Here is a 24,882-nt window from a genome sequence, read left to right on the forward strand (position 1 = left end):
CATTGAAGGACTGCACTGACAGGATGGACACCCAGTGTACAAAAGACAACAAACTGCAAAACCAAAAATAAATGAAATAAAAGAAATAATAATAATAATGCAACAAAAATCGAGAAAGTGAGATGAAGGGTCATTGAAAGTGAGCCCATAGTTTGTGGGAACAGTTCAGTGATGGGGCAAGTGAAGATGAGAGCAGTTATCCTCTCTGGTTCAAGAGCTTGATGGCTGACAGGTAATAACTATCCCTGAACCTGGTATTGTGAGTCTTAAGGCTCCTGTACTTTCTTCCTGATAAATCCGCTGCATTTTGTAGGATTTTCCATTCAAGGGCATTGATGTTTCTATACCAAGCAGTATTGCAGCTGGTCAATATACTCTCCATCACACATCGATAGAAGTTTTTCGAAGTTTTAGATGTCTATTGAATCTTCGCAAACTTCTAAGGAAGTGAAGGCTCTGTCGTGCTTTCTTTGTAATTGTTTTTACGTGCTGGGCCCAGGACAGGTCCTCTGAAATGATAACACCTAGGAATTTAAAGTTACTGGCCTTCTCTACCTCTGTTCTCCTGACGAGGACTGGCTCATAGACCTCCGTCTCCTTCTTCTGGTCAATAATTAACTCCTTCATCTTGCTGACTTTGAGTAAAATTTATTGTTGTGATACCACTCAGGCAGATTTTCAACCTCCCTCCTATCTGCTGATTCGTCACCACCTTTTATTTGACCTATGACAGTGGTGTTGCTGGCAAACTTAAATAAGGCTTTGGGGCTACACTTAACCACACGGTCGTAAACATAAAGTGAGTAGAGCAGAGGGCTAAGCACACAGCCTTGTGGTGCAGCTGTGCTGATGGAGATTGCAGAGGAGATATTGTTGCCAATCCAAACTCAGTGAGCTCCGCAAATGAAGAAACCAATAATCCAATTGCACAAGGTGGTATAGAGACTAAGGTTCTGAAGCTCATTGTTTAGCTTTGAGAAGATGATAGTCTGGAATGCCAAGCTGTAGTCGATAAAGAACATCCGGTTATATGCAACTTGGCTGTCTGGATCTTCCAGGGATGAGTGTAGAGCCAATGTAATGGCATCTGATGTGGACAAATTTGTGCAAATTGAGTTGAAAAGCAAATTGTGCAGAGGATGCAGGGAGTCTGCAGAGAGGTATAGGCAGGCTAAGGAATGGGTAAGGGTATGTGAGATAGAATACAACACTGGTAAATGTGAGCTCATCCACTTTGGAAGGAAACATAAAAGACCAGATTAGTAATAAATAGTGAAAGATTACAGCATTCTGTTGTGCAGAGGGAATTGAGAGTGCTGGTGCATGGATTATAAAAGGATTGTTTGCAGGTGCAACAGCTTATCAAAAAGACAAATGGAATTTTGGTCTTCATTGTGAGAGAGATTGAACTTAAGAACAGGGAGGTATGCTACAACTGTACAGGGTAGTGATGAGGCTACATCTGGAGTAATATATGCAGTTCTGGCCTCTTTCCTTGAGGAAAGATGTACTGGCTTTGGAGGTGGTGCAGAGGAGATTCACTGGGTTGATTCTGGTGATGAGGGGTTTAGCCTATGAAGAGAGTCATCTGGAACTATACTTGCTGAAATGAGAGAGGATGTCATAGAAATATATATAATTATGAAAAAAGATGGATAAGAGAGTCAGAAAAGATATTTCCACTGGCTTGTGAGATTAAATCTAGGAGACATCGCCTCAAGATTTGGGTGAATAGATTTACAACAGATATAAGGAGAAACTGCTTTTCCCAGAGAGTAATGAATCTGTGGAGTTCTCCATTCAGTGCAGCAGTAGATGTTACCTCATTAAGTATAGTTATGACAGTTGGGGTATTAAGGGTTATGGGGAAAAGCCAGTTAAGTGGAGCAGAGCCCATGGCAAGATCAGCCTTGATATTATTGAATGGCAGAGCAGGCTCAATGGGCTCAATTTCTTATCTTCCTACATTCTTAAAGCCACCTTGCTGAACGCTGCTTCACTAAGTGGGTACCAAAGTGAAATTCCAAATCTCAAATTAATGTTGTACTAGCATTGTGCAATGCAACCCTCCACATCAGACAGTTGTAAAGTTAACATTTAGTAACTTCATCTTAAAATAATTCCATAATATTAATTTTATTCAGGCAACATGAGAATTAACAATCACAAACCTGCTCGTTGCAAAGTATTTTGATTCAGGACAAGGATGTACTCAAAAACACCTCCCATGGCTCCTGAAGTGTAATAATGGGTACCATAATCAGCAATGAATTTAGAATACATCCCATAATTGTATTCATCTGGAAGTTTCATCAGGGACTGAACCATTTCTTCATTCAAAATCAAATTGTATCTCCTCATTTTGAAGTGTGCAGTTTGAACTTTAGTTCGAACACGAACAAGTTTCACATCCTAAAAGAAGTCAATATTTTAAAATGTAAAAGCACGTAATTCTTGTCTATAAATGACTTTATTAATTATTCTGTAGTAAATATTAAAGTGTATTAACATTTCAATTGCCTAATCCAATCAGTTTCCTTTACTTATAGGACACCCTCAATGACATTGAAAATATAACAGTAAACCTACTGACTCACAAAGAAAAGGAAAATCCTAACACTTTCAGGAAGCATGAGACCATCTCAGGAACTAGTTGTTCATCACTACAAGCAGAAGAGACTGCAGTATGTTCCCAAAAAGATGAAATGACACCAACACAAACTTGCAGATGGTGGGTTTTGAAATCTTGGAGAACAATAGTACAAACTTACGTATTTAGATCTGGGCTGAATCATGTGAAAAATAAGACCATAAGACCATAAACTATAGGAGCAGAATTAGGCAATTTGGCTCATTAAGTCAGCTCTGCCATTTCTTCATGGCTGATCCAATTTTCCTCTCAGCCCCAAACTCCTGCCTTCTTCCCATATCCCTTTATGCTCTGACCAATCAAGAATCTATCAACCTCTGCTTTAATACAGGTGTCCCCTGCTTTATGAATGTTCGCTTTGCACCACTTCGCTTTTACAAAAGACCGACATTAGTAACCTGTTTTCGCATTACAAAGAGGATTTTTGCTTTTTACAAATATTTTTCCCATATAAATTAATGGTTCTTCGCTTTATGTCATTTCCACTTAAGAGCAGTTTCATGGGAATGCTCTATCTTTATGGGGGGGGGGGGAAACACCTGTATACATAAAGACTTAGCCTCTACAGCAGCCTGTGGCAAAGAATTCTATGGATTTGCCACTCTCTAGCTAAAGAAATTCTTCCTCATCTCCATTTGAAATAGAAGCCCCTCTATTATGAGGCTGTGTCTTCTGGTCTGAGACTCTCCACATCCACTCTATCAAGGCCTTTCACCATTTGATAAATTTCAATGAGGTCACTCCTCATTCTTCTGAATTCTAGTGAATACAGACCCAGAGCCATCAAATGCTCTTCATATGACAAGCTATTTAATCCTGGGAACATTTTCGTGCACCTCCTTTGACCTGTCTCTAGTTTCAGTACATTATTTCCAAGATTAGGGGCCCAAACAAAACCTGCTCACAATTCTCCAAGTGAGGCCTCACCAGTGCTTTATTAAGTCTCAACTTTCCATCCTTAATTTTATACTCTAGTCCTCTTGAAATGAATGCTAAAATCGCATTTGCTTCCCTTACCACAGACTCAACCAGCAAATTAACCTCTAGGGAATCCTCCACAAGTCTTTTTGCATGTTTTCAGAACATTCTCTCCATTTAGATAATAGTCAATACTTCCATTTCTTCTACCAATGTACATGACCATAGACTTCCTGACACTGTATTCCATCTGCTATGTCTTTGCCTATTCTCCTAATCTATCTAAGTTCTTCTATAGCCCCTCTACTTCCTCTAAACTACCTGCCCTTCCACCTATTTTCATATTGTCTGCAAACTTTGTAACAAAGCCATCAATTCAAGTCATTGACATATAACATAGAAAGTATAGGTCCCAACACAGAACCCGACAGAGCACCACTAGTCACTGGCAGCCAACCAGAAAAGGCTCCTGCCAATCAGCCTCTGCTTCATCTATGCTACAATCTTTCCTATAATTCCATAGCTTGTTAAGCAGCCTCATGTGTGGCACCTTGTCAAAGGCCTTCTGAAAATTCAAGTGCACATCATCAACTGATTATCCTTTGTCTATCCTTTAGTTATTTCTTCAAAGCCTTCCAACAGATTTGTCAGGTAAGATTTTCTCTTGTGGAAACCATGCTGACTATAGCCTATTTTATCATAAGCCTCAAAGTACCCTGAGACCTCATCATTAATAATTGACTCCAATATCTTCCCAGATAATGAGGTCAGACTAACTGGCTTATAGTTTCCTTTCATCTGCCTCTCTCCCTGCTTGAACAGTGGAGTGACATTTGCAATTTTCCTGTCTTCCGGAATCATTCCAGAATCTAATGATTCTTGCAAGATCATTACTAATGCCTCCACAATCTTTCAGCCACTTCTTTCAGATCCCTGGGATGTACGCCATCAGGTCCAGGTGACTTATCTGCCTTCAGACCTTTCAGCTTCCCAAGAACCTTCTCTCTGGTTATGGTAACTTCACACTCTTCATGACCCCTGATACCTGGAACTTCCACCATACTGCTAGTGTCCTCCATGGAGCAGACTGATGCAAAATAATTATTCCGTTCATCCACCATTTTGTTGCACCCATTAAAATCTCTCCAGCATCATTTTCCAGCGGTTTGACATCCACGCTCACCTCTCTTTTACAATTTATGTATCTGCAGAAACTTTTGGTGTCCACTTTAACATAATTGGCTAGCTTACTATCATATTTTATCTTTACCTTATTAATGACTTTTTTTTAGTCTCCTTCTGGTGGTATTTTAAAACTTCTGAATCCTCTAACTTCCTACTAATTTTTGTTCTATTATATGCACTTTCTTTGGCTTTTATGTTGGCTTTGACTTATCTTGTTAGCCACAGTTATGTCATCTTTCCTTTAGAATACTCCTTCCTCTTTGGGATGGATATATAGTCTTTGTCTTCTGGATTGCTTCCAAAAATTCCAGCCATTGCTGCTCTGCCATCATCCCTGCCAGTGTTCTTTTTCAATCAATTCTGGCCAACTCCTCTTTCAAGACTCTTAAATACCCTTCACTCCACTGTAATACTGATACATCTAACTTTAGCTTCTCCATTATAAATAATTTTCTGTAAGATATAGGAGCAGAAGTAGGCCATTCAGCCCATCAAGTCTGCTCTGCTATTCAATCATGGGCTGATCCAATTCTTCCAGTTATCCCCACTCCCTTGCCTTCACCCCATATCCTTTGATGACCTGGCTAATCAAGAACCTACCTATTTCTACCTTAAATGCACTCAAAGACTTGGCCTCCACAGCCACTCGTGGCAATGAATTCCACAGATTTACCACCCTCTGAGTAAAGTAATTTCTCTGCATCTCTGTTCTAAATGGACATCCTTCAATCCTGAAGTCATGCCCTCTTGTCCTAGACTCCCCTACCATGGGAAATAACTTGGCCATATCTAATCTGTTCAGGCCTTTTAACATTCAGAATGTTTTTATGAGATCCCCTTCATTCCCTGAACTCCATGGAATACAGCCCAAGAGCTGCCAGACATTCCTCATATGGTAACCCTTTTATTCCTGGAATCATTCTCATGAATCTTCTCTGAACCCTCTCCAATGTCAGTATACCCTTTCTAAAATAAGGAGCCCAAAAATGCACACAATATTCTAAGTGTGATCTCAGGAGTGCCTTATAGAGCCTCAACTTCACATCCTTGCTCTCATATTCTATACTTCTAGAAATGAATGCCAATATTGCATTCGCCTTCTTCACAGCTGACTCAGCCTGGAGGTTAACCTTTAGCGCATCTTGCACAAGGTTATTCCCACCCTCAGTTTTCTGCCAACCAGTCAACGCTCCACCCATATAATTCCATGGGCTCTTATCTTGCTAAGCAGACTCTTGTGTAGCACCTTATCAAAGGCCTTCTGAAAAGCCAAGTACACCATATCTACTGCATCTCCTTTGTCTATCCTGCATGTAATTTCCTCAAAGAATTGCAGTGGGACTGTCAGGCAGTGTTTTCCTTCCAGGAAACCATGTTGGCTTTGGCCTATCTTTTCACGTCCCTCCAGGTATTCTGTAATGTCATCCCTTACAATCAATTCCAACAACTTCCCAACCACTGATGTCAGGCTAACAAGTTTACAGTTTCCTTTCTGCTGCCTCCCACCTTTCTTAAATAGCGGAGTTAGATTTGCAATTTTCCAGTCATCCAGTACGATGCCAGAATCTATTGATTCTTGAAAGATCATTGTTAATGCCTCCGCAATCTCTCCAGCTACTTCCTTCAGAACCCAAGGGTGCATTCCATCAAGTCCTGGAGACTTATCCACCCTTAGACCATTAAGCTTCCTGAGCACCTTCTCAGTGGTAATTTTCACTACCCTAACACTCTTGAATGTCTGGTATACTGCAGATGTCTTCCACTGTGAAGACTGATGCAAAATACATATTCAGTTCCTCTGCCACCTCTGCATCTTTCATTACAATATCTCCAGCATCATTTTGTAATGGTCCTATATCTACCCTTGACTCTCTTTTACCCTTTATATGCTTAAAAAGCTTTTAGTATTATCTTTGATATTAGTTGCCAGCTTCCTTTCATAATTCATCTTTCCCTTCCTAATGACCTTCTTAGTTTCCTTCTGCAAGCTTTTAAAAGCTTCCCAATCCTCTATCTTCCCATTAGCTCTTCTGCTTTTACTTTTAATTTTCAAATTATTTACAACTGATTTCCAAAGAATCTCAAATTATTCTTTACAGATGTTATGCAAGTCGTAGTGTGCGTATCTGACATAAAATGTGCTATGTGGTCAGTGTGCAACTGATTATATTTTGTATTTTATTTCAGCTGCATTTCTCACAGTCATGGGTACATATTTTACATAAATATACATGCACTGTGCATTAATGAACGTGGTACTTTGTGTTTCATTTTAACTGCTTATAATTCTACAAGACCAACTGCAATTTATATGAAGACTATCTTATTTTCCTTTTGCTTAATATTGTTTCCTTTTACCTTAAACAAATAATATAATTTTTTTCTGATGAAATCCAATTTGTAAATATAGTATAGAAGAAAACTATAACAAATGTACAGCAGCAAATTTCTTATTCCAATCGAGATTATTTTCTGTTTTAAGAAAAGTCAGAAATGCTTTAACCATTTTATCTCTTCCTGAATCATTTCATTTTGAATAGATTGAAGATATTATCTGCCATTTACTCACCCTCCCAACTAAAGTGGTCAGATTTTTAACTAAATTGAGGTAGCCACTAAGCCCAACAGAACCTTTCACAAAAGAAATTTGCAATCTGAATCCCAATTCGAATGATGTCTCGCTCCTCATTGCTGTCAATAAACTTTGAACATCACTGTAAACTTCCACTGTAAATCCAGAGTCAGCAAGTGCCTGAAAATAAAACAGGAAAAAAATAGAAGTGTTAAAGATAGTAAGTAGATGGAATTTTAAGAACTTAACATTTGAGTCTGTGACTCATGTTTGTTGGCCATCCATTTTAAATGTGCAGTTAAAACAAAGTAGACAACAAGACCAAGGTCTAATAACATTAATGTAATGACAAGGTTGTAAGCCTCCAACAGAATCTGCTTTTTAGGCACTGACAATGCAGTTTATGTTTTATATTGTGATCACTTCTGTGCAGCCTCACGGTAGACATAAAATTCCATGTCTCTTTACATATGCCCTACCAAGGTGAATCACTTCAAATTAGCCTGGGTTAAACTCCACCTGCCATTTCTCCACCCATATTTACAAATGAACTCTGTCCCACTATATTCTTTAAAAGTCATCTACATTATCCACAATACCACCAATCTTTGTAATATCTGCATACTTACTAACCCATCCATTTATATTTTAATCCAGGTCATTTCTGTGCATCTCAATCAGCAAAAGTCCCAGTACAGATCCCTGTGGAACACCACTAATCACAGATCTCCAGGTAAAATAAACCCCTTCAACCACTACATTCTGTTTTCTATGGACAAGCCAGTTCTGAATTCAAACGGCCAATTCACCATTGATCCTGTGCATCTTAATCTTTTGAATGAGCTTCCCATGAGGGATCTTGTCAAACAATCTACTAAAATCCATGAAGACAACATCTACAGCTCTTCATCATCAATCACTCTTGTCACCTCATCAAAAAACTCCATCAAGTTAGTAGGACATGACTTGCCCCACACAAATGTATTATTAATCATTACTGTATTATAGATTCCTGCTTGCTTCATATTATACCAGACTGAATAGAATTGAAGCACATTGGATTAGATTGCAGTTTTTAACTCCAAAAAGAATGTCCTGCTACCCTGCTGCTTCACAACTCACTACAGGTTGCTTAAGCATAGTATACAGAACATTAGGTAATTATCCCAGCATTTACTGCCTGCTTGGATTATTCAATGGCAAATGATGCTAGTTAATGCAAGAAGGCTACAAAATAAAACTCTCTTATGAAAACCAAAACACCCTCTTCTCATGACAATCGTTATCACCAAAATAGTTATTAGTGGACAGGGTCAGATGGTGGGAAGAATTCCCAGACATCTTCATGTAGGTCCATTGCATTGATTATAACCTGTGAATAAATGAATCCCTGATTCAATTACTTGTGACACCTGAATTGAAGAAAGACCTTTGAAGAAGATACCATATTTTTTGATTAAAGTTTGCTTCAGAAAAGAACCAGTGCAGGAAATTCTGCTGTAAGTGTGCGATTTTCAAACTTTGTCAAACTATTGAACTGTTCTCCAGTACAATATGGCAAATAGTACACTACAAAGTCGTATACGACGATGTATTTTAGGTGTGAAGTAATGAAGAAGAAGAAAAAGATTCCTGGTTTCAGTAAAACTTCTGCCTGATCTCCAACACAAGAAGTTCGGCAGGAAACTTAATATGTGATTTAATCTTTCAGTTTACAAGCTTCACATAAATCAATATTATCTGAAAGTATTTCTCAGATACCCATGGTAAATGTGATTTTAATCTAACAGCTGCTGTGACAACTTGGTACAAAAATGCCATGCTGAAAATTCAATTAACAAACTTCAAGAAGCAAACTGCAAGACCTCAGCTGGTCAAGCAGCTTTAATGTTTTGGGTTGAGACTCTTTATCATATTTACGTGATGCAGGACCTTGACCTGAAGCATCAAACTTCGCTTTGTCTCTAATGATGCACTGCAACCAGCTGAGCTTTTCCAGCTACTTTTTCTCGGCTCCGATAAACTCTCCTATAAACATTTACATCTCTATAACAACGTGCCACCATCTCTCAAAATTTCATGATGAAAATGCAGAGATACACTCCATCTCCCTAAGAGTATGATTTTCTAACAAAGTATAATTGAACAAAGTCAGCATAAGAATCAATATTGAAAAAGGTTCAATCATTGACTGGCAGCAATGGTATTCTAAACTCTAGTTTGGAAGATCATCACATGACCGTAATGATGGACCAAAACATTGATTAATGCTGTCTAATTATAACTACTAATACCACTTTGGAGCAACAGTTGGTGCTGATTAACTGCACTCAAAAAACACACTCATTCCTCAATTACACTTTATTTACTTGTGCATAAGGAAAACAACGTGGCTTCTGTCTGGTTGGATATAGATACTGACCAATTGATAATCTTGTGTACGTTCAAGTCCCTTATTTACATGATCAGTCACCAAACACATTACAATAATGTCAGCATTTATAGCCAATAGAATCTACCCATTAAAGACCAATAATACTTCAGAATTAGTAAAGTAACTAACCAAAAGGAAGTGTTATCCTAGAATCCTTCGTTTGCATCCCTGTCTTGTGTTGGTTTGTCAAATGGCTCCAGCCCCTTCTGTAAAGAGAAGCTATGCTCTCCAAAGACTTTGCTTACCTGAGCTGACTACTCACTGTCTGTAATAAACCCTTATCTGGACATTATATTAACCCTTACCTTGCTTTGTTTTGTTACATATTTCATAAACTATTGAGAAAAAGTGTGAATTGCAAATTGGAGTAAGTGCTTACCTCAATTCTATATAGGAATACGTTGTATGGTATGCGGAAGTATTTCTCATCATCATTATAGTAGAGACGTTCACATTCACTATCGTATCGCAGGTCCCTCCAATCCCCATTGTACACATACTCGCAATATCCATTGTATCCAGAGTCTAAAACCGGGCTTCCAATTTCATTTGTTAAGATGTTATAGCTTTAAACAAAAACAACATGTGAAAATGAATCCAGTGCTTACTGTGCAGATAACCACAAGGTTCTGATACGAGACTTTGTTGGCAATGCTAAAGATTCTTTCATTAGTTATAATTTTATACTAGAGAGATCCTTCAAAATAGTTTTACATTATGTGAAATTCCTGCAGCAAGGATTCAGCTGAGGGGCAATTCAGAGTATCATAGAACTAATGCAATGCAAGATTACAAGGTAGTAAAATAGGTAATGATAACCAGAGTGTGAAAGAAGGGGATATTGCATTAAAAGGTAGAAATGCACCATCAAACTAAGTTGGAATAGGGAAAAATGGTTAAAAAAGGCATAACTAAAGACATTATTTGAATGTAATATATACTTGTAATAAGCTGAATCAATAGAAGTAAATGGACATGATCTAGCTGCAATTATAGAGGCATAGATGCAAAAATGACCAAGTATAGAAACTGTTAATCAACACAAAAGATTCTTTCGATGCTGGAAATCCCAGCCAATGCACACGGAACTCAGCAGGTCAGGCAGAACCTACGGAGAGGAATAAACAGCTGGCATTTCGGGCAGAGACACTTCATCAGGACTGGAAAGGAAGGGGGAATAAGCCAGAATGAGAAGGTGGAGGAAAGTGAAGGAGTACAAGCTGGCAGGTGATAGGTGAAACCAGGTGAGGTAGGTGGCTGTTTGGGGGGATGAAGTAAGAAACTGGGAGGTGATAAGTGAAAAAGGTAAAGAAAAAAAAGGAATCTTATAAGCGAGGAGAGAGGAACATGGAAGAAAGGGAAGTAAGAAGGGCACCAAAGGGAGGTAATGGCATGGAAGGAGAAGGGGTGACAGGGGAAACAAAATGGGAATTGAAAAAAGAGAAAAGCAGGGAGGGGAGAACTTAACATTGAGAGAAATCAATGTTTACGTCATCAAGTTGGAGGCTACTTTGACAGAATATGAGCTCTTGCCCCTCCAACCTAAGTGTGAATATTAGGACAGTTGAGGAGGCCATGAACAAACATGTCAGAATGGGAATGAGAAATCAAATTGAAATGGGTGGTCACTGGAAAATCTCTGAGTGAACGGCATGTTTACAACTGCCAGGGTGAGAAGAGTCAAGAAAGCTGTGAGAGTCAGTAGGTTTATAAAATATATCAGAAGGTAACCTGTCTTCAGAAAAGGAGACAGAGGGATTGGGAAAGGGGAGAGAGGTGTTAGAGATGAACTGAGGCTACGTCCACACTAGACCGGATAACTTTGAAAACGCCGGTTTCTCATAAAAATGATAGGCGTCCAAACTAAGCATTTTTGAAAATACCTCCATCCACATTAAAATGGTTATTTGGGCGAATCTTCTCCTACTGGGCATGTGCAGGACTCATCTACAGAAAACAAGCGACATGCTTTTCGAATCTCACAGTGAAAGTGCGCGTTTGTGCATTTACAGACTAGAAAACTTAAAACAAAATTGCCAAACAATGGACAGCTGTTCACTCTTGCGCAGGAGGACTTAAAACTAAAAAAAGAACAAATACTGAGCATATGGAGGCAACCGACAAGGAGTTCATGGACAGTATGACCCAGCTGATGACGAACATTGAAAAACTGACTAACTTTGTTGCATTAATAAAGCACCTTGGTAAATGTATAAAACATGTCTGCATCAGTGTTATCATGTATTTCCATACCATGTTGCATTAGGCTGTTACACATCTATTGTCAGAGAAATAGGTAAACCACCTTCATACAAGCAAGGACAGAAAACGGGGCAAAGTGAGTATACTTATTTATTCAGTAAGTTATGGGTCAAAGTATTTGGTGAGTACATCTCTAACTCTTCTGGCTTCAGTCTCGTTGCCACCTATTCTGAAATTGTTAGGTTGAGTGGGGGGTTGCGTTCAAGAAAACAATGTAATTCTGCCATCTGTTCCAGCACATCATGACAGCATTTCTAGAAATCTCCGATTATCCCATCCACACTACTCTTGCCCAAGCGGCATTTTCAAATTTCCACACTCTGGAGGGCATTTTTGGGGAAGAAAAATGCCATTTCAGTGTGGACGGATGGTCAAAACGAAGTGAAAAAGCTTCAGTTACGGATTTATCCAGTCTAGTGTGGACGTAGCCAAAGTAAATTTGAGGGCAGAGTGAAAGCTGGAGGAAAAGTTGATGAGTTTGATGAGCTCAGCATGGGTATAAAAAGCAGTAACATTGCAATGTCAATGTAGTGTAAAAAAGTGTTGGGGATCATTGCCAGGTTAGCTTGGGAACATGGGCTGTTCCACAAAGCCAATAACAATGCAGGCATAGCTGAGGTGCATGCCAGTACACGTGGCTACATCTTGGCCTTGGAGGAACGAGGAAGAGCAAAAGCCAAAAGAATTTAAAGTTATTATTCCAGTTCACTCATTATTTTAGAAGGATAGGCAAATATATGCGATCTATGTTGATTGCCTGGATGAAGGGACTGTGTGTACTGTACCTAAGGTTAGCAAGTTGTGAGGAGGACATAAGGAGACAGCAAAGAACTTTGAAAATGTGTGTCGTATGTAGAATAGCTTTGTATGAGTTAGAAAATAACAAGGGAAAGAAGTCATTTATAAGAGTTATCTACAGACCTCCTACAGTGATTATAGGGTAAGAATGACTCAAGAATTAATGGTGCTTGTAAGAAAGATACTGTAATAATTGTGAGCAACATTCATCTTCATATAGATTGGAGAAATTATATGGGCAAAGGGAGCCATGAGAACGAATTCATAGAGCAAATTCCAGAGAATTTCTTTGAAGAATCTATCATGGAGTCAATGAAGAAACAGCTATTTGTTTAGATCAGCTCATGTTTAATGAGGTAGAATTAAATAATAATCACATGATGAAGGATCCCTCGAGAAAGCGTGATCATAACATGACAAAATTTCAGACTCAGCTTGAGAATGAGAAATTTATGTCTGAAATTGTAATTATATTATAAACTTAAATAAAAATGCTCATACAGTGAGATTAAACATCTACAGACATATGCACTAATTGCACATTGCAGGAGGCAGCTTCTCTTTGCTAGCTGTACTTCTGTCCTTTGAGGGGACGGATCTGTTGGAATTCTGGGAGGAAACTATCTCACCCATCTGCATTGCTTGACCTTTGAACAGAATCTGAGCCATATTTAAATGAAGAGAAGGTAAGTTACTAAGAAGGGCTGTTAATTCTGCCTCCAAGGTTCAGTCAAACTGATTCTCCAGCTTGTCAAATCCAGCTCCTTCTCATTCTTGTAAGCTGGAGCCCAAGGTATAAATCATCCCAGTTTCAATCTTTCTGAATGAACATTTCTTTAGGGCTGTTCCCTGAGGCCTCTTTTAATAAGTTCCTGTAAAGTTGATAGAAGTTGCAAGAAGTGTTTCTCTTGATTTATCAGAGAACTATTTGGCTTTTAAATTAATTTTAAATTGAAATAAAATTATTTTTCCTTGTGGCCGCTGGATAGCACATGTCTGCAGACTCCAAGTATATCCCACAAGCCTATTTATATAATTTGCAATCAATGTTCATACAGGGTTAATTTTCAGCACAAAAAAAATCATTAGCTCTAATTAGGAACCCTACAGGGATAGCTGGTGTGAGAAAATGACTGAATGGGAGGCTAGTCAGAGATACTCATATCCGGAACCCATGAAACGTCTCTGTTTACCTGGTATTGATAGACTATCAGTATTGAGCATCACCCAAACCAAAATTGTTCTCAATAAAAATTAATTATTAACTATGGTATTATACCTTTGGCTAGTTCATTACATTTTGCTATAATGTTAATCTGTCAGCTGGAAAGCACCATACAATATCCAAGTCTGGCATAACAACAGCATGTGACCTTCAGAACTGAACACAGAATCTGTAGACAAAGAAGCAAACAAAAGAATAAGCCCATCCAACTCCAGGCAGGAATCATTAGTGTGACTTACCCATTCATAACTACTTGTAAGCCAGGTACTGGAAACAACTCACTGCAGAAAGTTTGTATTTCATTGGGATCAGCAGGCTCACAGACTTCTTCATCGGAAGCATCTTCACAATCACTCTCACCATTGCATTGTAAACGTCTTCTAATACAACGACCTAAATAATACTTGTCATGAATCTCATGTTATATTAATTTCTTATTTTTAATTTATTAAGATACAGCATTGAATAGGCCTATCTGGCCCTTCAAGCCCCGCCCCCCAGTAACCCCTGATTCACCCTAACCCAATCACAGGACAATTTGTAATGACCAATTAGCCTACCAACTGGTACATCTTTGGACTGTGGGGGGAAACCCACATGGTCACAGGGAGAACATATAAGCTTCCCACAGATAGCAACAGGAATTATGAAATTAGAAGCTGCTGTAATTCTGACAACTTTCAGTGATGTTATCTTTCTTCACATTCTACTCAAAGTTAAGATTATTCTGCACTGTATTCTCTCATATAAGCTTTTCTTCCAGCGTTAAAAACAGTTTAGTTTTATCTCTCATGAATTAAATTCCTAATATGAAAATTATCTTAAAGTTGGAGAAAACAGAATTTGTTTTGTGAGACACAAATGCCACCTTGCCTTTTTAAATTATTGAATTTTCTTCCCTCGAAACAATATGCCTATATAAGTGAAAAGATTACTGGTAATGAGTAAAACAGCAGGTGTTAGGATGTCTGGATTCCCTGACCTCATGCAAAATCCAGAACTCGGTGTGGTACTGAATGTTGTAAATTTCTATTCTATAAAAATTCTATTCTATTCTTACTTCAGTGGTTGGTAAGTTGATGGAAAAGATCCTGAAAGGCAGGATTTATGAACATTTGGAGGGGCACAATATGATTAGGAATAGTCAGCATGGCTTTTTCAAAGACAGGTTATGCCTTACGAGCCTGATTGAATTTTTTGAGGATGTGACTAAATACGTCGACGAAGATAGAGCCGTAGATGTAGTGTACGTGGATTTCAGCAAGGCATTTGATAAGGTTGATAAGGTTATCATGCAAGGCTTATTGAGAAAGTAAGGAGGCACAGAATCCAAAGAGTCTTTGCTTTATGGATCCAGAACTGACTTGCCCCGAGAAGGCAAAGAGTGGTTGTAGATGCGTCATATTCTGCATGGAGATCAGTAACCAGTGGTGTGCATCAGGAATCTGTTCTTGGACCCCTACTTTTTGTGATTTTTATAAATGACCTGGATGAGGAAGTGGAAGGATGGGTTAGTAAATTTGCTGATGACACAAAGGTTGGGGGTGTTGTGGATAGTGTGGAGGGCTGTCAGAGGTTACAGCAGGACATTGATAGGATGCAAAAATGGGCTGAGAAGTGGAAGATGGAGGTGTGAGGTGTGAGGTGTGAGGTGTGAGGTGTTTCATTTTGGTAGGTCAAACATAATGTAGAATATAGTATTAATGGCAAGACTCTTGGCAGTAGAGAGGATCAGAGAAATCTTGGGGCCGAGTCCATTGGACACTTAAAGCTGCTGCACAGGTTGACTCTGTGGTTAAGAAGGCATACACCTTCATCAACTGTGGGATTGAGTTTAAGAGCCGAGAGGTAACGTTACAGCTAGATAGGACCCTGGTCAGACCCCACTTGGAGTACTGTGCTCAGTTCTGGTCGCCTCACTACAAGAAGGATGTGGAAACTATAGAAAGAGTGCAGAGGAGATTTACAAAGATGTTGCCTGGATTGTGGAGCATGTCTTAAAGCATAGATTAAGTAAATTTGGCCTTTTCTCCTTGGAGCAACAGAGGATGAGAGGTGATAGAGGTGTATAAGATGATGATGATTGGCATTGATCATGTGGATAGTCAGAGGTTTTTTCCCAGGGTTAAAATGGCTATCACGAGAGGTCACAGGCTTAAGCTGCTTGGAAGTAGGTACATAGGGGATGCCAGGGGTAAGTTTTTTATGAAGAGAGTGGTGAGTGTGTGGAATGGGCTGCCGTCAATGGTGGTGGAGGCAGATACGATAGGGTATTTTAAGAGACTCCTGGATAGGTACATGGCGCTTAGGAAAATAGAGGGCTATGGGTAACCCTAGGTAATTTCTTAAGTAAGTATATGTTCGGCACAGCATTGTGGGCCAAAGGGCCTGTATTGTGCTGTAGGTTTTCTATGTTTTCTCAAAAGATCAGGTATTCATAATATTTGCAACTTTAATTATTTTTCAAGAAACACTTTGGAAAGGAGGGAAGAAATACAAAAGTACTTAAGCAGCATGCTGTCCAAGAACTCAATTAGTAATCTGAGGAAGGAGATAGATGGTTTATTAGATAGATGACTTAATAAAAGATGTCAATATTCTTTTCTCTAATTATAACTTGTAGAGTTACTTGCCTAAACTGCATTGAAACTGATCACCACAGGTATTAGTTGATACACATTGCTTCGATGTCTGGCAGGTAACCTCTTCCCAAAGAGATCCAATGCACTGGCTACCACCAAATATGGCTGGCCTCTGCAGATGCCTAAATCTGGACTTTATCATAAATCAGATATGTTATTTTCCAGCCCTGGGCATGTAAAGAGGATGTACATTTGAAAGCAATAAATTTCACTTTAAAAACATTATGCTGATGCCAAACTTAGGGTTGTTTTGTGCACCATTTAAATACAGACAGATTACAATTCTAACAATCATTTTATATATGTATATATCAATATACGCATACTGTATATTCACCCATGCAGCTCAAATGCACAATCTTATTGATCATTTTCTAGTCTCTAGGGTTGTTTGATCATGCTATAGAAGTGTCAGTTAATTTTTGCAAAAGGAAACATGAAATTCTAATTTTCTTCGACTAAATGACTGAACTTCCTGCACTCCATGGTTTCTTACAGTCCAGATAGCTCCATCTAAATGTCAGCTTGGCTCAGCCAAAAGCTTCCCATTTTCAAATCAGAAACTTGTGGTTTCAAGAGCCACTGTGGAACTAAGGGCTGAAGCTATACCATCACATCCATGCGGTATTAAAGGTATTCTGCTTTGGAAGAAATACAATGTTGTGAATTTAATATTTCAGTAATATTTGAGTAATATTGTAAATATTATTTCATTAAGAATAGTTTGTTTAATTAATTCATATATTTAAAATTACATTAATGTCATATGCCATCACTCCACCATGTTATATGTGTGAGTCTCATTTAAAGTAAAAACATCATAAAGACCAAGTCCCTTGGGGTCCCATCTTTTACTTGCAGTTAGTTTTTATGTTTTGGAGTTACTAAACATAACAGAGGTGACCAGTAAGTTTTAAGTGAACCTGAAGTGACTGCAAATCTGTTAAAGCACAACAAGGAGCTCAGGACTTTAAAAAAACGCACAGTGAGAAATGTTTGAGTTAAAAAAAGCACAGTACTTCTTTGGAAGGGACAGATATGGTGGAGTTATGAAAAAGGCCAAAAACGGCCAAATTCATAATGAGTGAGTACCAAGAGACAATGATCAGAATTTTTTTTAAATGCAGAAATGACTAGCAACATTGGAAAGATTGACATATTCGATTGCAGAAGAGATAACTAGATTTTGTATACTAAGCAAATTGATCAGTATTTTAAAGCAAACAAAAAAGCCGATGAGAAACAAGTACCCCGAACAGCATCGAGGATGTGGTCTACAAGTTACAAAGGGAGATAGAAAATGCATACCAAAAGAGCAATGTTACAATAGTCCTGGGGCATTTCAATATGATGTTTAATAGGGAAAATTAAGTTGGTGTGGGCTTCCAAGGGGGGAATTTTTAGAATGCCTATGAGATGGCGTTTTAGAGCAGCTCATGGTTGAACCCACTAGCTATTCTGGATTGGGTGTTGTGCAGTGAACCAAAATTGACAGGAGAGCTTAAGGTAAAAGTACCCCTGGGGAAAGTGATCATAATATGATCACATTCACTTTGAAATTTGAGAAGGAGAAGCTAAAGTCAGATGTATCAGTATTACTAAGGAGTAATGGAAATTATAGAGGCATGAGAGAGGAATTGACCAGAACCAATTGAAAAGAACACTGGTAGGGATGATGGCAGAACAGCAATTGCTGGAATTTCTGGAAGCAATTCAGAAGGCACAGAATATATCAATCCCAATGAGGAAGAAGTATTATAAAGGCAGGATGACACAACCAGGCTAACAAGGGAAGTATTTTATATGTAAAGTATAAAATTGTGATGACAGTGGATATTGGACTACCCATAAATGATGCTAGAGAGGTAGTAATGGGGGACAAGGAATGGCGGATGAACTGAGAAAGTATTTTTCATTAGTCTTCACTGCAGGAGACACTGGCAGTGTGTCAAAGTTCCAGGAGACAGGGGTCATGAAGTGAATGAAGTTACCATTACTAGGGAGAAAGCTGGTGGGAAACTGAAAGGTCTGAAGGTAGATAGGTCACCTGGACCAGATAGTACACACCCCAGGGTTGTGAAAAGGGTGGCTAAAGAGATTGTAGTGGCACTAGCAATGATCTTTCAAGAATCACTATATTCTGGAATGTTTCGGGAAGACAGGAAAATTGCAAATGTCACTCCACTCTTCAAGAAGAAGGAGAAGCAGAAGAAAGGAAATTATAGGCCAATTAATCTGACCTCAGTGGCTGGGAAGATGTTGGAGTCAATTGTTTAGGATGTGGCTGGTGGCACAGTGACATCAGCGCCGGACTCCAGAACGGAGGTTCCCGGTTTCAAATCCAGTCAGGCCGTTCTCGAGTACGCTTGCCATCCATGCCGGGTTGGGTGTTGAGCTCACAACTCAACCTCGTAAAATAAAGAAAATATGCAAAATGTCTGTGTGAGGAGTGGTGTGCCACACAGTCTTTCGTTCCAGGCATGGTAAGGCATGAAAATGCCCGACGCTGGCCTCATAGGCCTGAGTTGATGTCATCATTATTTGGGGTTCTTGGAAGCTAATGACAATATAGGCCCTAGTCAGCAAGTTTTCTTCAAGGGAAAATCTTGCCTGACAAATCTGTTGGAATTCTTTGAAGAAATAACAAGCAGAATAGACAAATGAGAATCGGTTGATGTTGTGTACTTGGATTTTCTGAAGGCTTTTGAAAAGGTGCCACACATAAAGCTGCTTAACAAGCTACAAATCCACGGTATTACAGGAAAGTCTCTAGCATGGGTAAAGCAGTGGTGGATTGGCAGGAGACAAAGAGTAGGAATAAAGGGAGCCATTTTAGTTGGCTGCTGGAGACTAGTGGTGTTCCACAGGGGTCTGTGTTGGGACCAATTCTTTCTTTGTTATATGTCAATGATTTGGATGATGGAATTGATGGCCTTGTTGCAAAGTTTGCAGACGATACAGGATAGGGCAGATAGTTTTGAGAAATAGAGAGGCCACAGAAGGACCTAGACTGATTAGGAGAGTGGGCAAAGAAGTGGCAGATGGAATACAGCATTGGGAAGTGTACAGTCATGCACTTTGGTACAAGACATGAAAGGGTTGACTAGTTTCAAAATGGAGAGGAAACATAAAAATCTGAGATACAAAGGGATTTAGGAGTCCTTGTGCAGGATGTTTTAAAGGTTAACTTGCAGATTCAGTCGGTGGTGAGGAAGGCAAACACAATGTTAGCATTCATTTCCAGAGGACTAGAATATTAAAGCAAGGATGTAATGTTGAGACTTTATAAAGAACTGGTGAGGCCTCACTTGGAAGATTATGAGCAGGTTCGGGCCTCTTATCTTAGAAAGGTTGTGCTGAAACTGGAAACAAAAATAATTCCAGGATTAGATGCTTGTTATATGAAGACCACTTGATGGCTTTGGGCCTGCATTCACTGGAACTCAAAAGAATGAGTGATGACCTCATGGAGACCTACGAAATGGTGAAAAGCCTTGTTTGAGTGGATGTGGAGAGGATATTTTCTATGTTGGGAGTGTCTAAGGCCAGAGAACACAGCCTCAGAATAGAAGAGAGTCCTTTTAGATGAGGAGGAATTTCTATAGCCAGAGAGTAGTGAATCTGTGGAGTTCATTGCCACAAGCAGCTGTGGAGGCAAAATCTTTATGTACATATAAGACAGAGGTTGATAGATTATTTATTGGTCGGGGCATGAAATGATATAGGGAGAAGGCAGGAGACTGGGGCTGAGAGGAAAATTGGATCATGCCATAATGAAGTGGTGGAGCAGACTCAGTGGGTCAAGGAGCCAAATTCTGCTATTATATCTTATGGTCTTATTGTAAAGGAAATTGTGATGTCAGACAAATTATGATCCATAATGCCCTGAGAAGCTTGCTATGCATTGTTTGGGATACCAACAAGTCCAGAAGAAATGTGTCTAGAGTAAACTCCACAGCCATCAGAACCACTTCTTGCAGTCCCAGAGTCAACTCCTATAACCACCACAGAGCAGGCTCCAGAACCTGAGACTGTTTCACAGCCACAAGTCTCACCTGCTAAGCAGAGCAATTCCCCCCCTCCCCCCATCAAGAAAGACGTTATCCCAGAAGAGTAAAAAAATTCTCCACTGCAATTAAATCTTTTGACTTCAATGGGACAGTTTAAAATTTTACTGTGCTGTGGAATTTGGCCCATAAAGTTGTGCCAAATATGTCCCTACCTTAGGAATTACTAGGCTTACCTATAGCTCTCTATTTTACTAAGTTCCATGTCCCTATCTAAAAGTCTCTTAAAAGACCCCATCATATCCGCCTCCACCACAATTGCCGACAGCCCATTCCATGCACTCACCACTCTCTAAGTAAAAAACTTACCCCTGATATCTCCTCTGTACCTACTCTCCAGCACCTTAAACCTATGTCTTCTTGTGGCAACCATTTCAGCCCTGGGAAAAAGCCTCTGACTATCCACACGATCAATGCCTCTCATCATCTTGTACACCTCTATCAGGTCACCTCTCATCCTCCTTTGCTCCAAGGAGAAAAGGCAGAGTTCACCCAACTGATTCTCATAAGGCATGCTCCCCAATCCAGGCAACATCCTTGTAAATCTCCTCTGCACCCTTTCTATGGTTTCCACATCCTTCCTGTAGTGAGGTGACCAGAACTGAGCACAGTACTCCAAGTGGGGTCTGGCCAGGGTCCTATATAGCTGCAACATTACCTCTCAGCTCCTAAATTCAATTCCACAATTGATGAAGGCCAATACACAATACACCTTCTTAATCACAGAGTCAACCTGCACAGCTGCTTGGAGCGTCCTATGGACTCGGACCCCAAGATCACTCTGATCCTCCACACTGCCAAGAGCCTTACCATTAATACTATATTCTGCCATCATATTTGACCTACCAAAATGAACTACTTCACACTTACCTGGGTTGAACTCCATCTGCCACTTCTCAGCCCAGTTTTGCATCCTATCAATGTCCCGCTGTAACCTCTGACAGCCCTCTACACTATCCACAACACCTCCAACCTTTGGATCATCAGCAACCTTACTAAACCATCCCTCCACTTCCTCATCTAGGTCATTTATAAAAATCACGAAGATTAGGGGTCCCAGAACAGATTCCTGAGGCACACCACTGCTGACCGACATCCATGCAGAATATGATCCATCTACAACCACTCTTTTCCTTCTGTGGGCAAGCCAGTTCTGGATCCACAAAGCAATATCCCCTTGGATCCCATGCCTCCTTACTTTCTAAGTAAGCCTTCCATGTGGTACCTTATCAAATGCCTTGCTGAAATCCATATACACTACATCTACTGCTCTTCCTTCAGCAATGTGTTTAGTCACATGCTCAAAAAATTCAATCAGGCTCGTAAAACATGACCTGCCTTTGACAAAGCCATGCTGGCTACTCCTAATCATATTATACCTCTCCAACTGCTCATAAATCTTGCCTCTCAGGATCTTCTCCATCAACTTACTAACTAATTTCCTGTCTAGTCTACTCCCTTTTTTGAATTAAGGAACAACATCTGCAACCCTCCAATCCTCCGGAACCTCTCCTGTCCCAATTGATTTTTTTTAATAATTTTTTTTTATTAAATTTTCAAATGGTTACAGAAGGAAAAAAAAAATTATCAACCCTTCCCCCCTCCCCTTCACCCCTCCTCCCTAACATATCCCTGTAGAAGGAGAAAAAAAAAGAAAAAAAAAGAAAGAAAGAAAGAATGCCTGGATATCAGAAGATCCCCACATGCTCCATGGAGTTCATAATAGCTTTAGTATATATATTTATTTCTTTCCCCAAATAACCAATAATTTTATCTTCGGAGCACCTATATATTTAATCCTATCTTTTGTAAATAAGAGCACCAAATTTTCAGAAATAGTTCATATTCATCTCTTAAATTATGTAATTTTTTCAAGTGGAATGCAGCTAAAAGCTATATCTATTTTCATTTTCTTAATGTATGTTAAAATTCTTTTTCTTTTCACCGGTCCATTAAGCCCATTAACATTAAAACTTTAAAAATTCAGTAAATTAGTCATTATTTTTAACTGGGTTACTCCAGTCTACAGTAATACCTAACTTTTCAACTTTCGTAATACCCTGGGGAATCTTTTTAAAATTTTCCGTGTTGCTATGTATCTCTCCCCCCCCCCCCCACCCGATTGTCCAGGCAAAGAAAGAAAGGTTAAAGAAAAATAGATTATAAAGATTTTAAAAAATACCCCCCTACTAATGTTGTGAATAAAAAAAATACATTACTCCCCTCCGTTGTACGGGTCTCGTCCCCGTTGATGATGCAAAGACCATCGCCAGAAGCTCAGCAATCTCCTCCCTCGCCCCCCCCCCCCCCCCCACAGTAGCCTGTGGTATATTCCGTCCGGTCCCGGCAACTTATCCAACTAGATGCTTCCCAAAAGCTCCAGTATATCCTCTTTCTTAATGTCTACATGCTCAAGCTTCTCATTCTGCTGCAATTCATCACTACAATCACAAAGATCATTTCTATAGTGAATACTGAAATAAAGAATACATATCAACTACTTCATTCATCTCAACTATATATGTATATAGTTGAAATACATTCTCCATTAAGTTGGAGTTTAAAGCTAAGCATGGAGGAGTGTTGTGTAGTTAATATTTCAGAAATATTTGAGTGGTATTGCAAGTATATTGTTTGATTAAGCATTCTTACTTTGTTTTAGTAATTCATTCCAGGTTGTATGTAAAAGTATGTAAATGACATGTGTCATCAATCCACCTTGTCATATGTGCATGTGTCATTTAAAGTAAAAATAATACTAAGACCTATTTTCCTGGGCTCCCATCTTTTTCTTTCAATTGGTTTTTATGTTTTTGAGTTACAAAACAGAACATGTGACATTACTCAAATAGATGTAAACAAAATCCCCTGACACTAGTTTAAAAGGAGCTGAGTTGCCCCAGATTTTTAGCCAATCTTCCTCTACTGCTAACACCATCAAAAAAGCAATTGAATTAATAAATTACTCCTTAATACTTTGCAGAATTTTGCAATGCCCTAATTAGATTCCACATTAGTATAAGCAACAATACAGACAATGTTCAAAAGGAATCTTTTAATTAAAAATGCACCCAAATGTTTAAAGGATTTGGAATTTACTAAATAAATTTTATTAATTTTTTTGCCTTCAGTGCTGAACTTCCATTCAAAAAATATTGTTCAATTGTGTAAATGCATTTTGCAAGTCTCATATCATTAATTCCACTATTCATAAGGTCTGAACATTGCTCTGGCACATCTTACTTGTACTGACACCTCAGAATTTATAAACCCCTACATTGCAAGAAAGTTTTTTTTCCACCAATGTTCATGCATGAATTATCATTTCAGTTGAAAATAGTGCTTTGAGTGTGATGACATTTGGGCTTTTGAATCTTAATATGGGTATCTTCTTTTGAGACACACACAAAATGCTGGAGGAACTCAGCAGGCCAGGCAGCATCTATGGAAAAGAGTATAGTCAACCTTTCAGGCTGATAACCTTCAGCAGGACTGGAGAGAAAAAGAGATGAGGAGCCAGAGTTAGAAGGTGGGGCAGGGGAGGGAAAATGCAAGGTGATAGGTGCAACTGGGAGCGGGGAGGGTTGGGAAGTTTATCGGTGAAAGAGATACAGGGCTAGAAAGGGGTTCCCAAATAAAGTCAGTGTTATTAGACCCTGAGTTTTTTTTTTGTGTTCCTGAATTTAGTGTTTGTACATAAATTCTTCTGAGGGGTTGCAAGTGTTGTCATTCATATATAAAATCTGGAATTTCCATCATTTTGTCTGTAGTTTTGAGAACTTTATTCAGTCTAGATATGTCATTTAACAGGTTCTTGATGGCTCATGTGTTTGTCTCTTTACATTGAATTAAGGAAGTTCAAAGTAAATTTATTATCAATGTACATATATGTCACCATATAATACCATATATCTTATGCAACATATTGAGTTATTGACATTTTGGTTTGAGTTGCAGGCACATATTATGGTCTGGCTCAAGCCACGCAATACATTGTAAAACATTACGTTATCACTTACGAATGCTAGATTCTTGCCATATAGACAAACATCATTAGACTCTGATCTGGTACCAATCTGACAAAATGGACTGTGTTAATCCAATAAGTGCATTGTCCAAAGCAGGTACA

At 39.0% G+C, this 24,882-nt stretch overlaps 1 protein-coding gene across 1 annotated transcript in view; it reads right to left on the reverse strand.

Moving 5' to 3' along the window:
- The window catches only part of c8a (complement component 8, alpha polypeptide), a 61,648-nt gene that overhangs the window by 20,081 nt on the left and 16,685 nt on the right, over nucleotides 1-24,882 (reverse strand). Inside the window, exons 3-7 of the mRNA XM_059983596.1 lie at nucleotides 16,678-16,819; nucleotides 14,284-14,437; nucleotides 10,139-10,325; nucleotides 7,323-7,505; nucleotides 2,172-2,412 (exon numbers count right to left, since the gene is read on the reverse strand). Of these exons, the coding sequence (XP_059839579.1) occupies nucleotides 2,172-2,412; nucleotides 7,323-7,505; nucleotides 10,139-10,325; nucleotides 14,284-14,437; nucleotides 16,678-16,819 (907 nt within the window). The remainder of the gene's footprint in view (nucleotides 1-2,171; nucleotides 2,413-7,322; nucleotides 7,506-10,138; nucleotides 10,326-14,283; nucleotides 14,438-16,677; nucleotides 16,820-24,882) is intronic.

This window comes from Hypanus sabinus, chromosome 11 (genome assembly GCF_030144855.1).
Source record: "Hypanus sabinus isolate sHypSab1 chromosome 11, sHypSab1.hap1, whole genome shotgun sequence".
In the NCBI taxonomy this organism is placed as follows: Eukaryota; Metazoa; Chordata; class Chondrichthyes; order Myliobatiformes; family Dasyatidae; genus Hypanus; species Hypanus sabinus.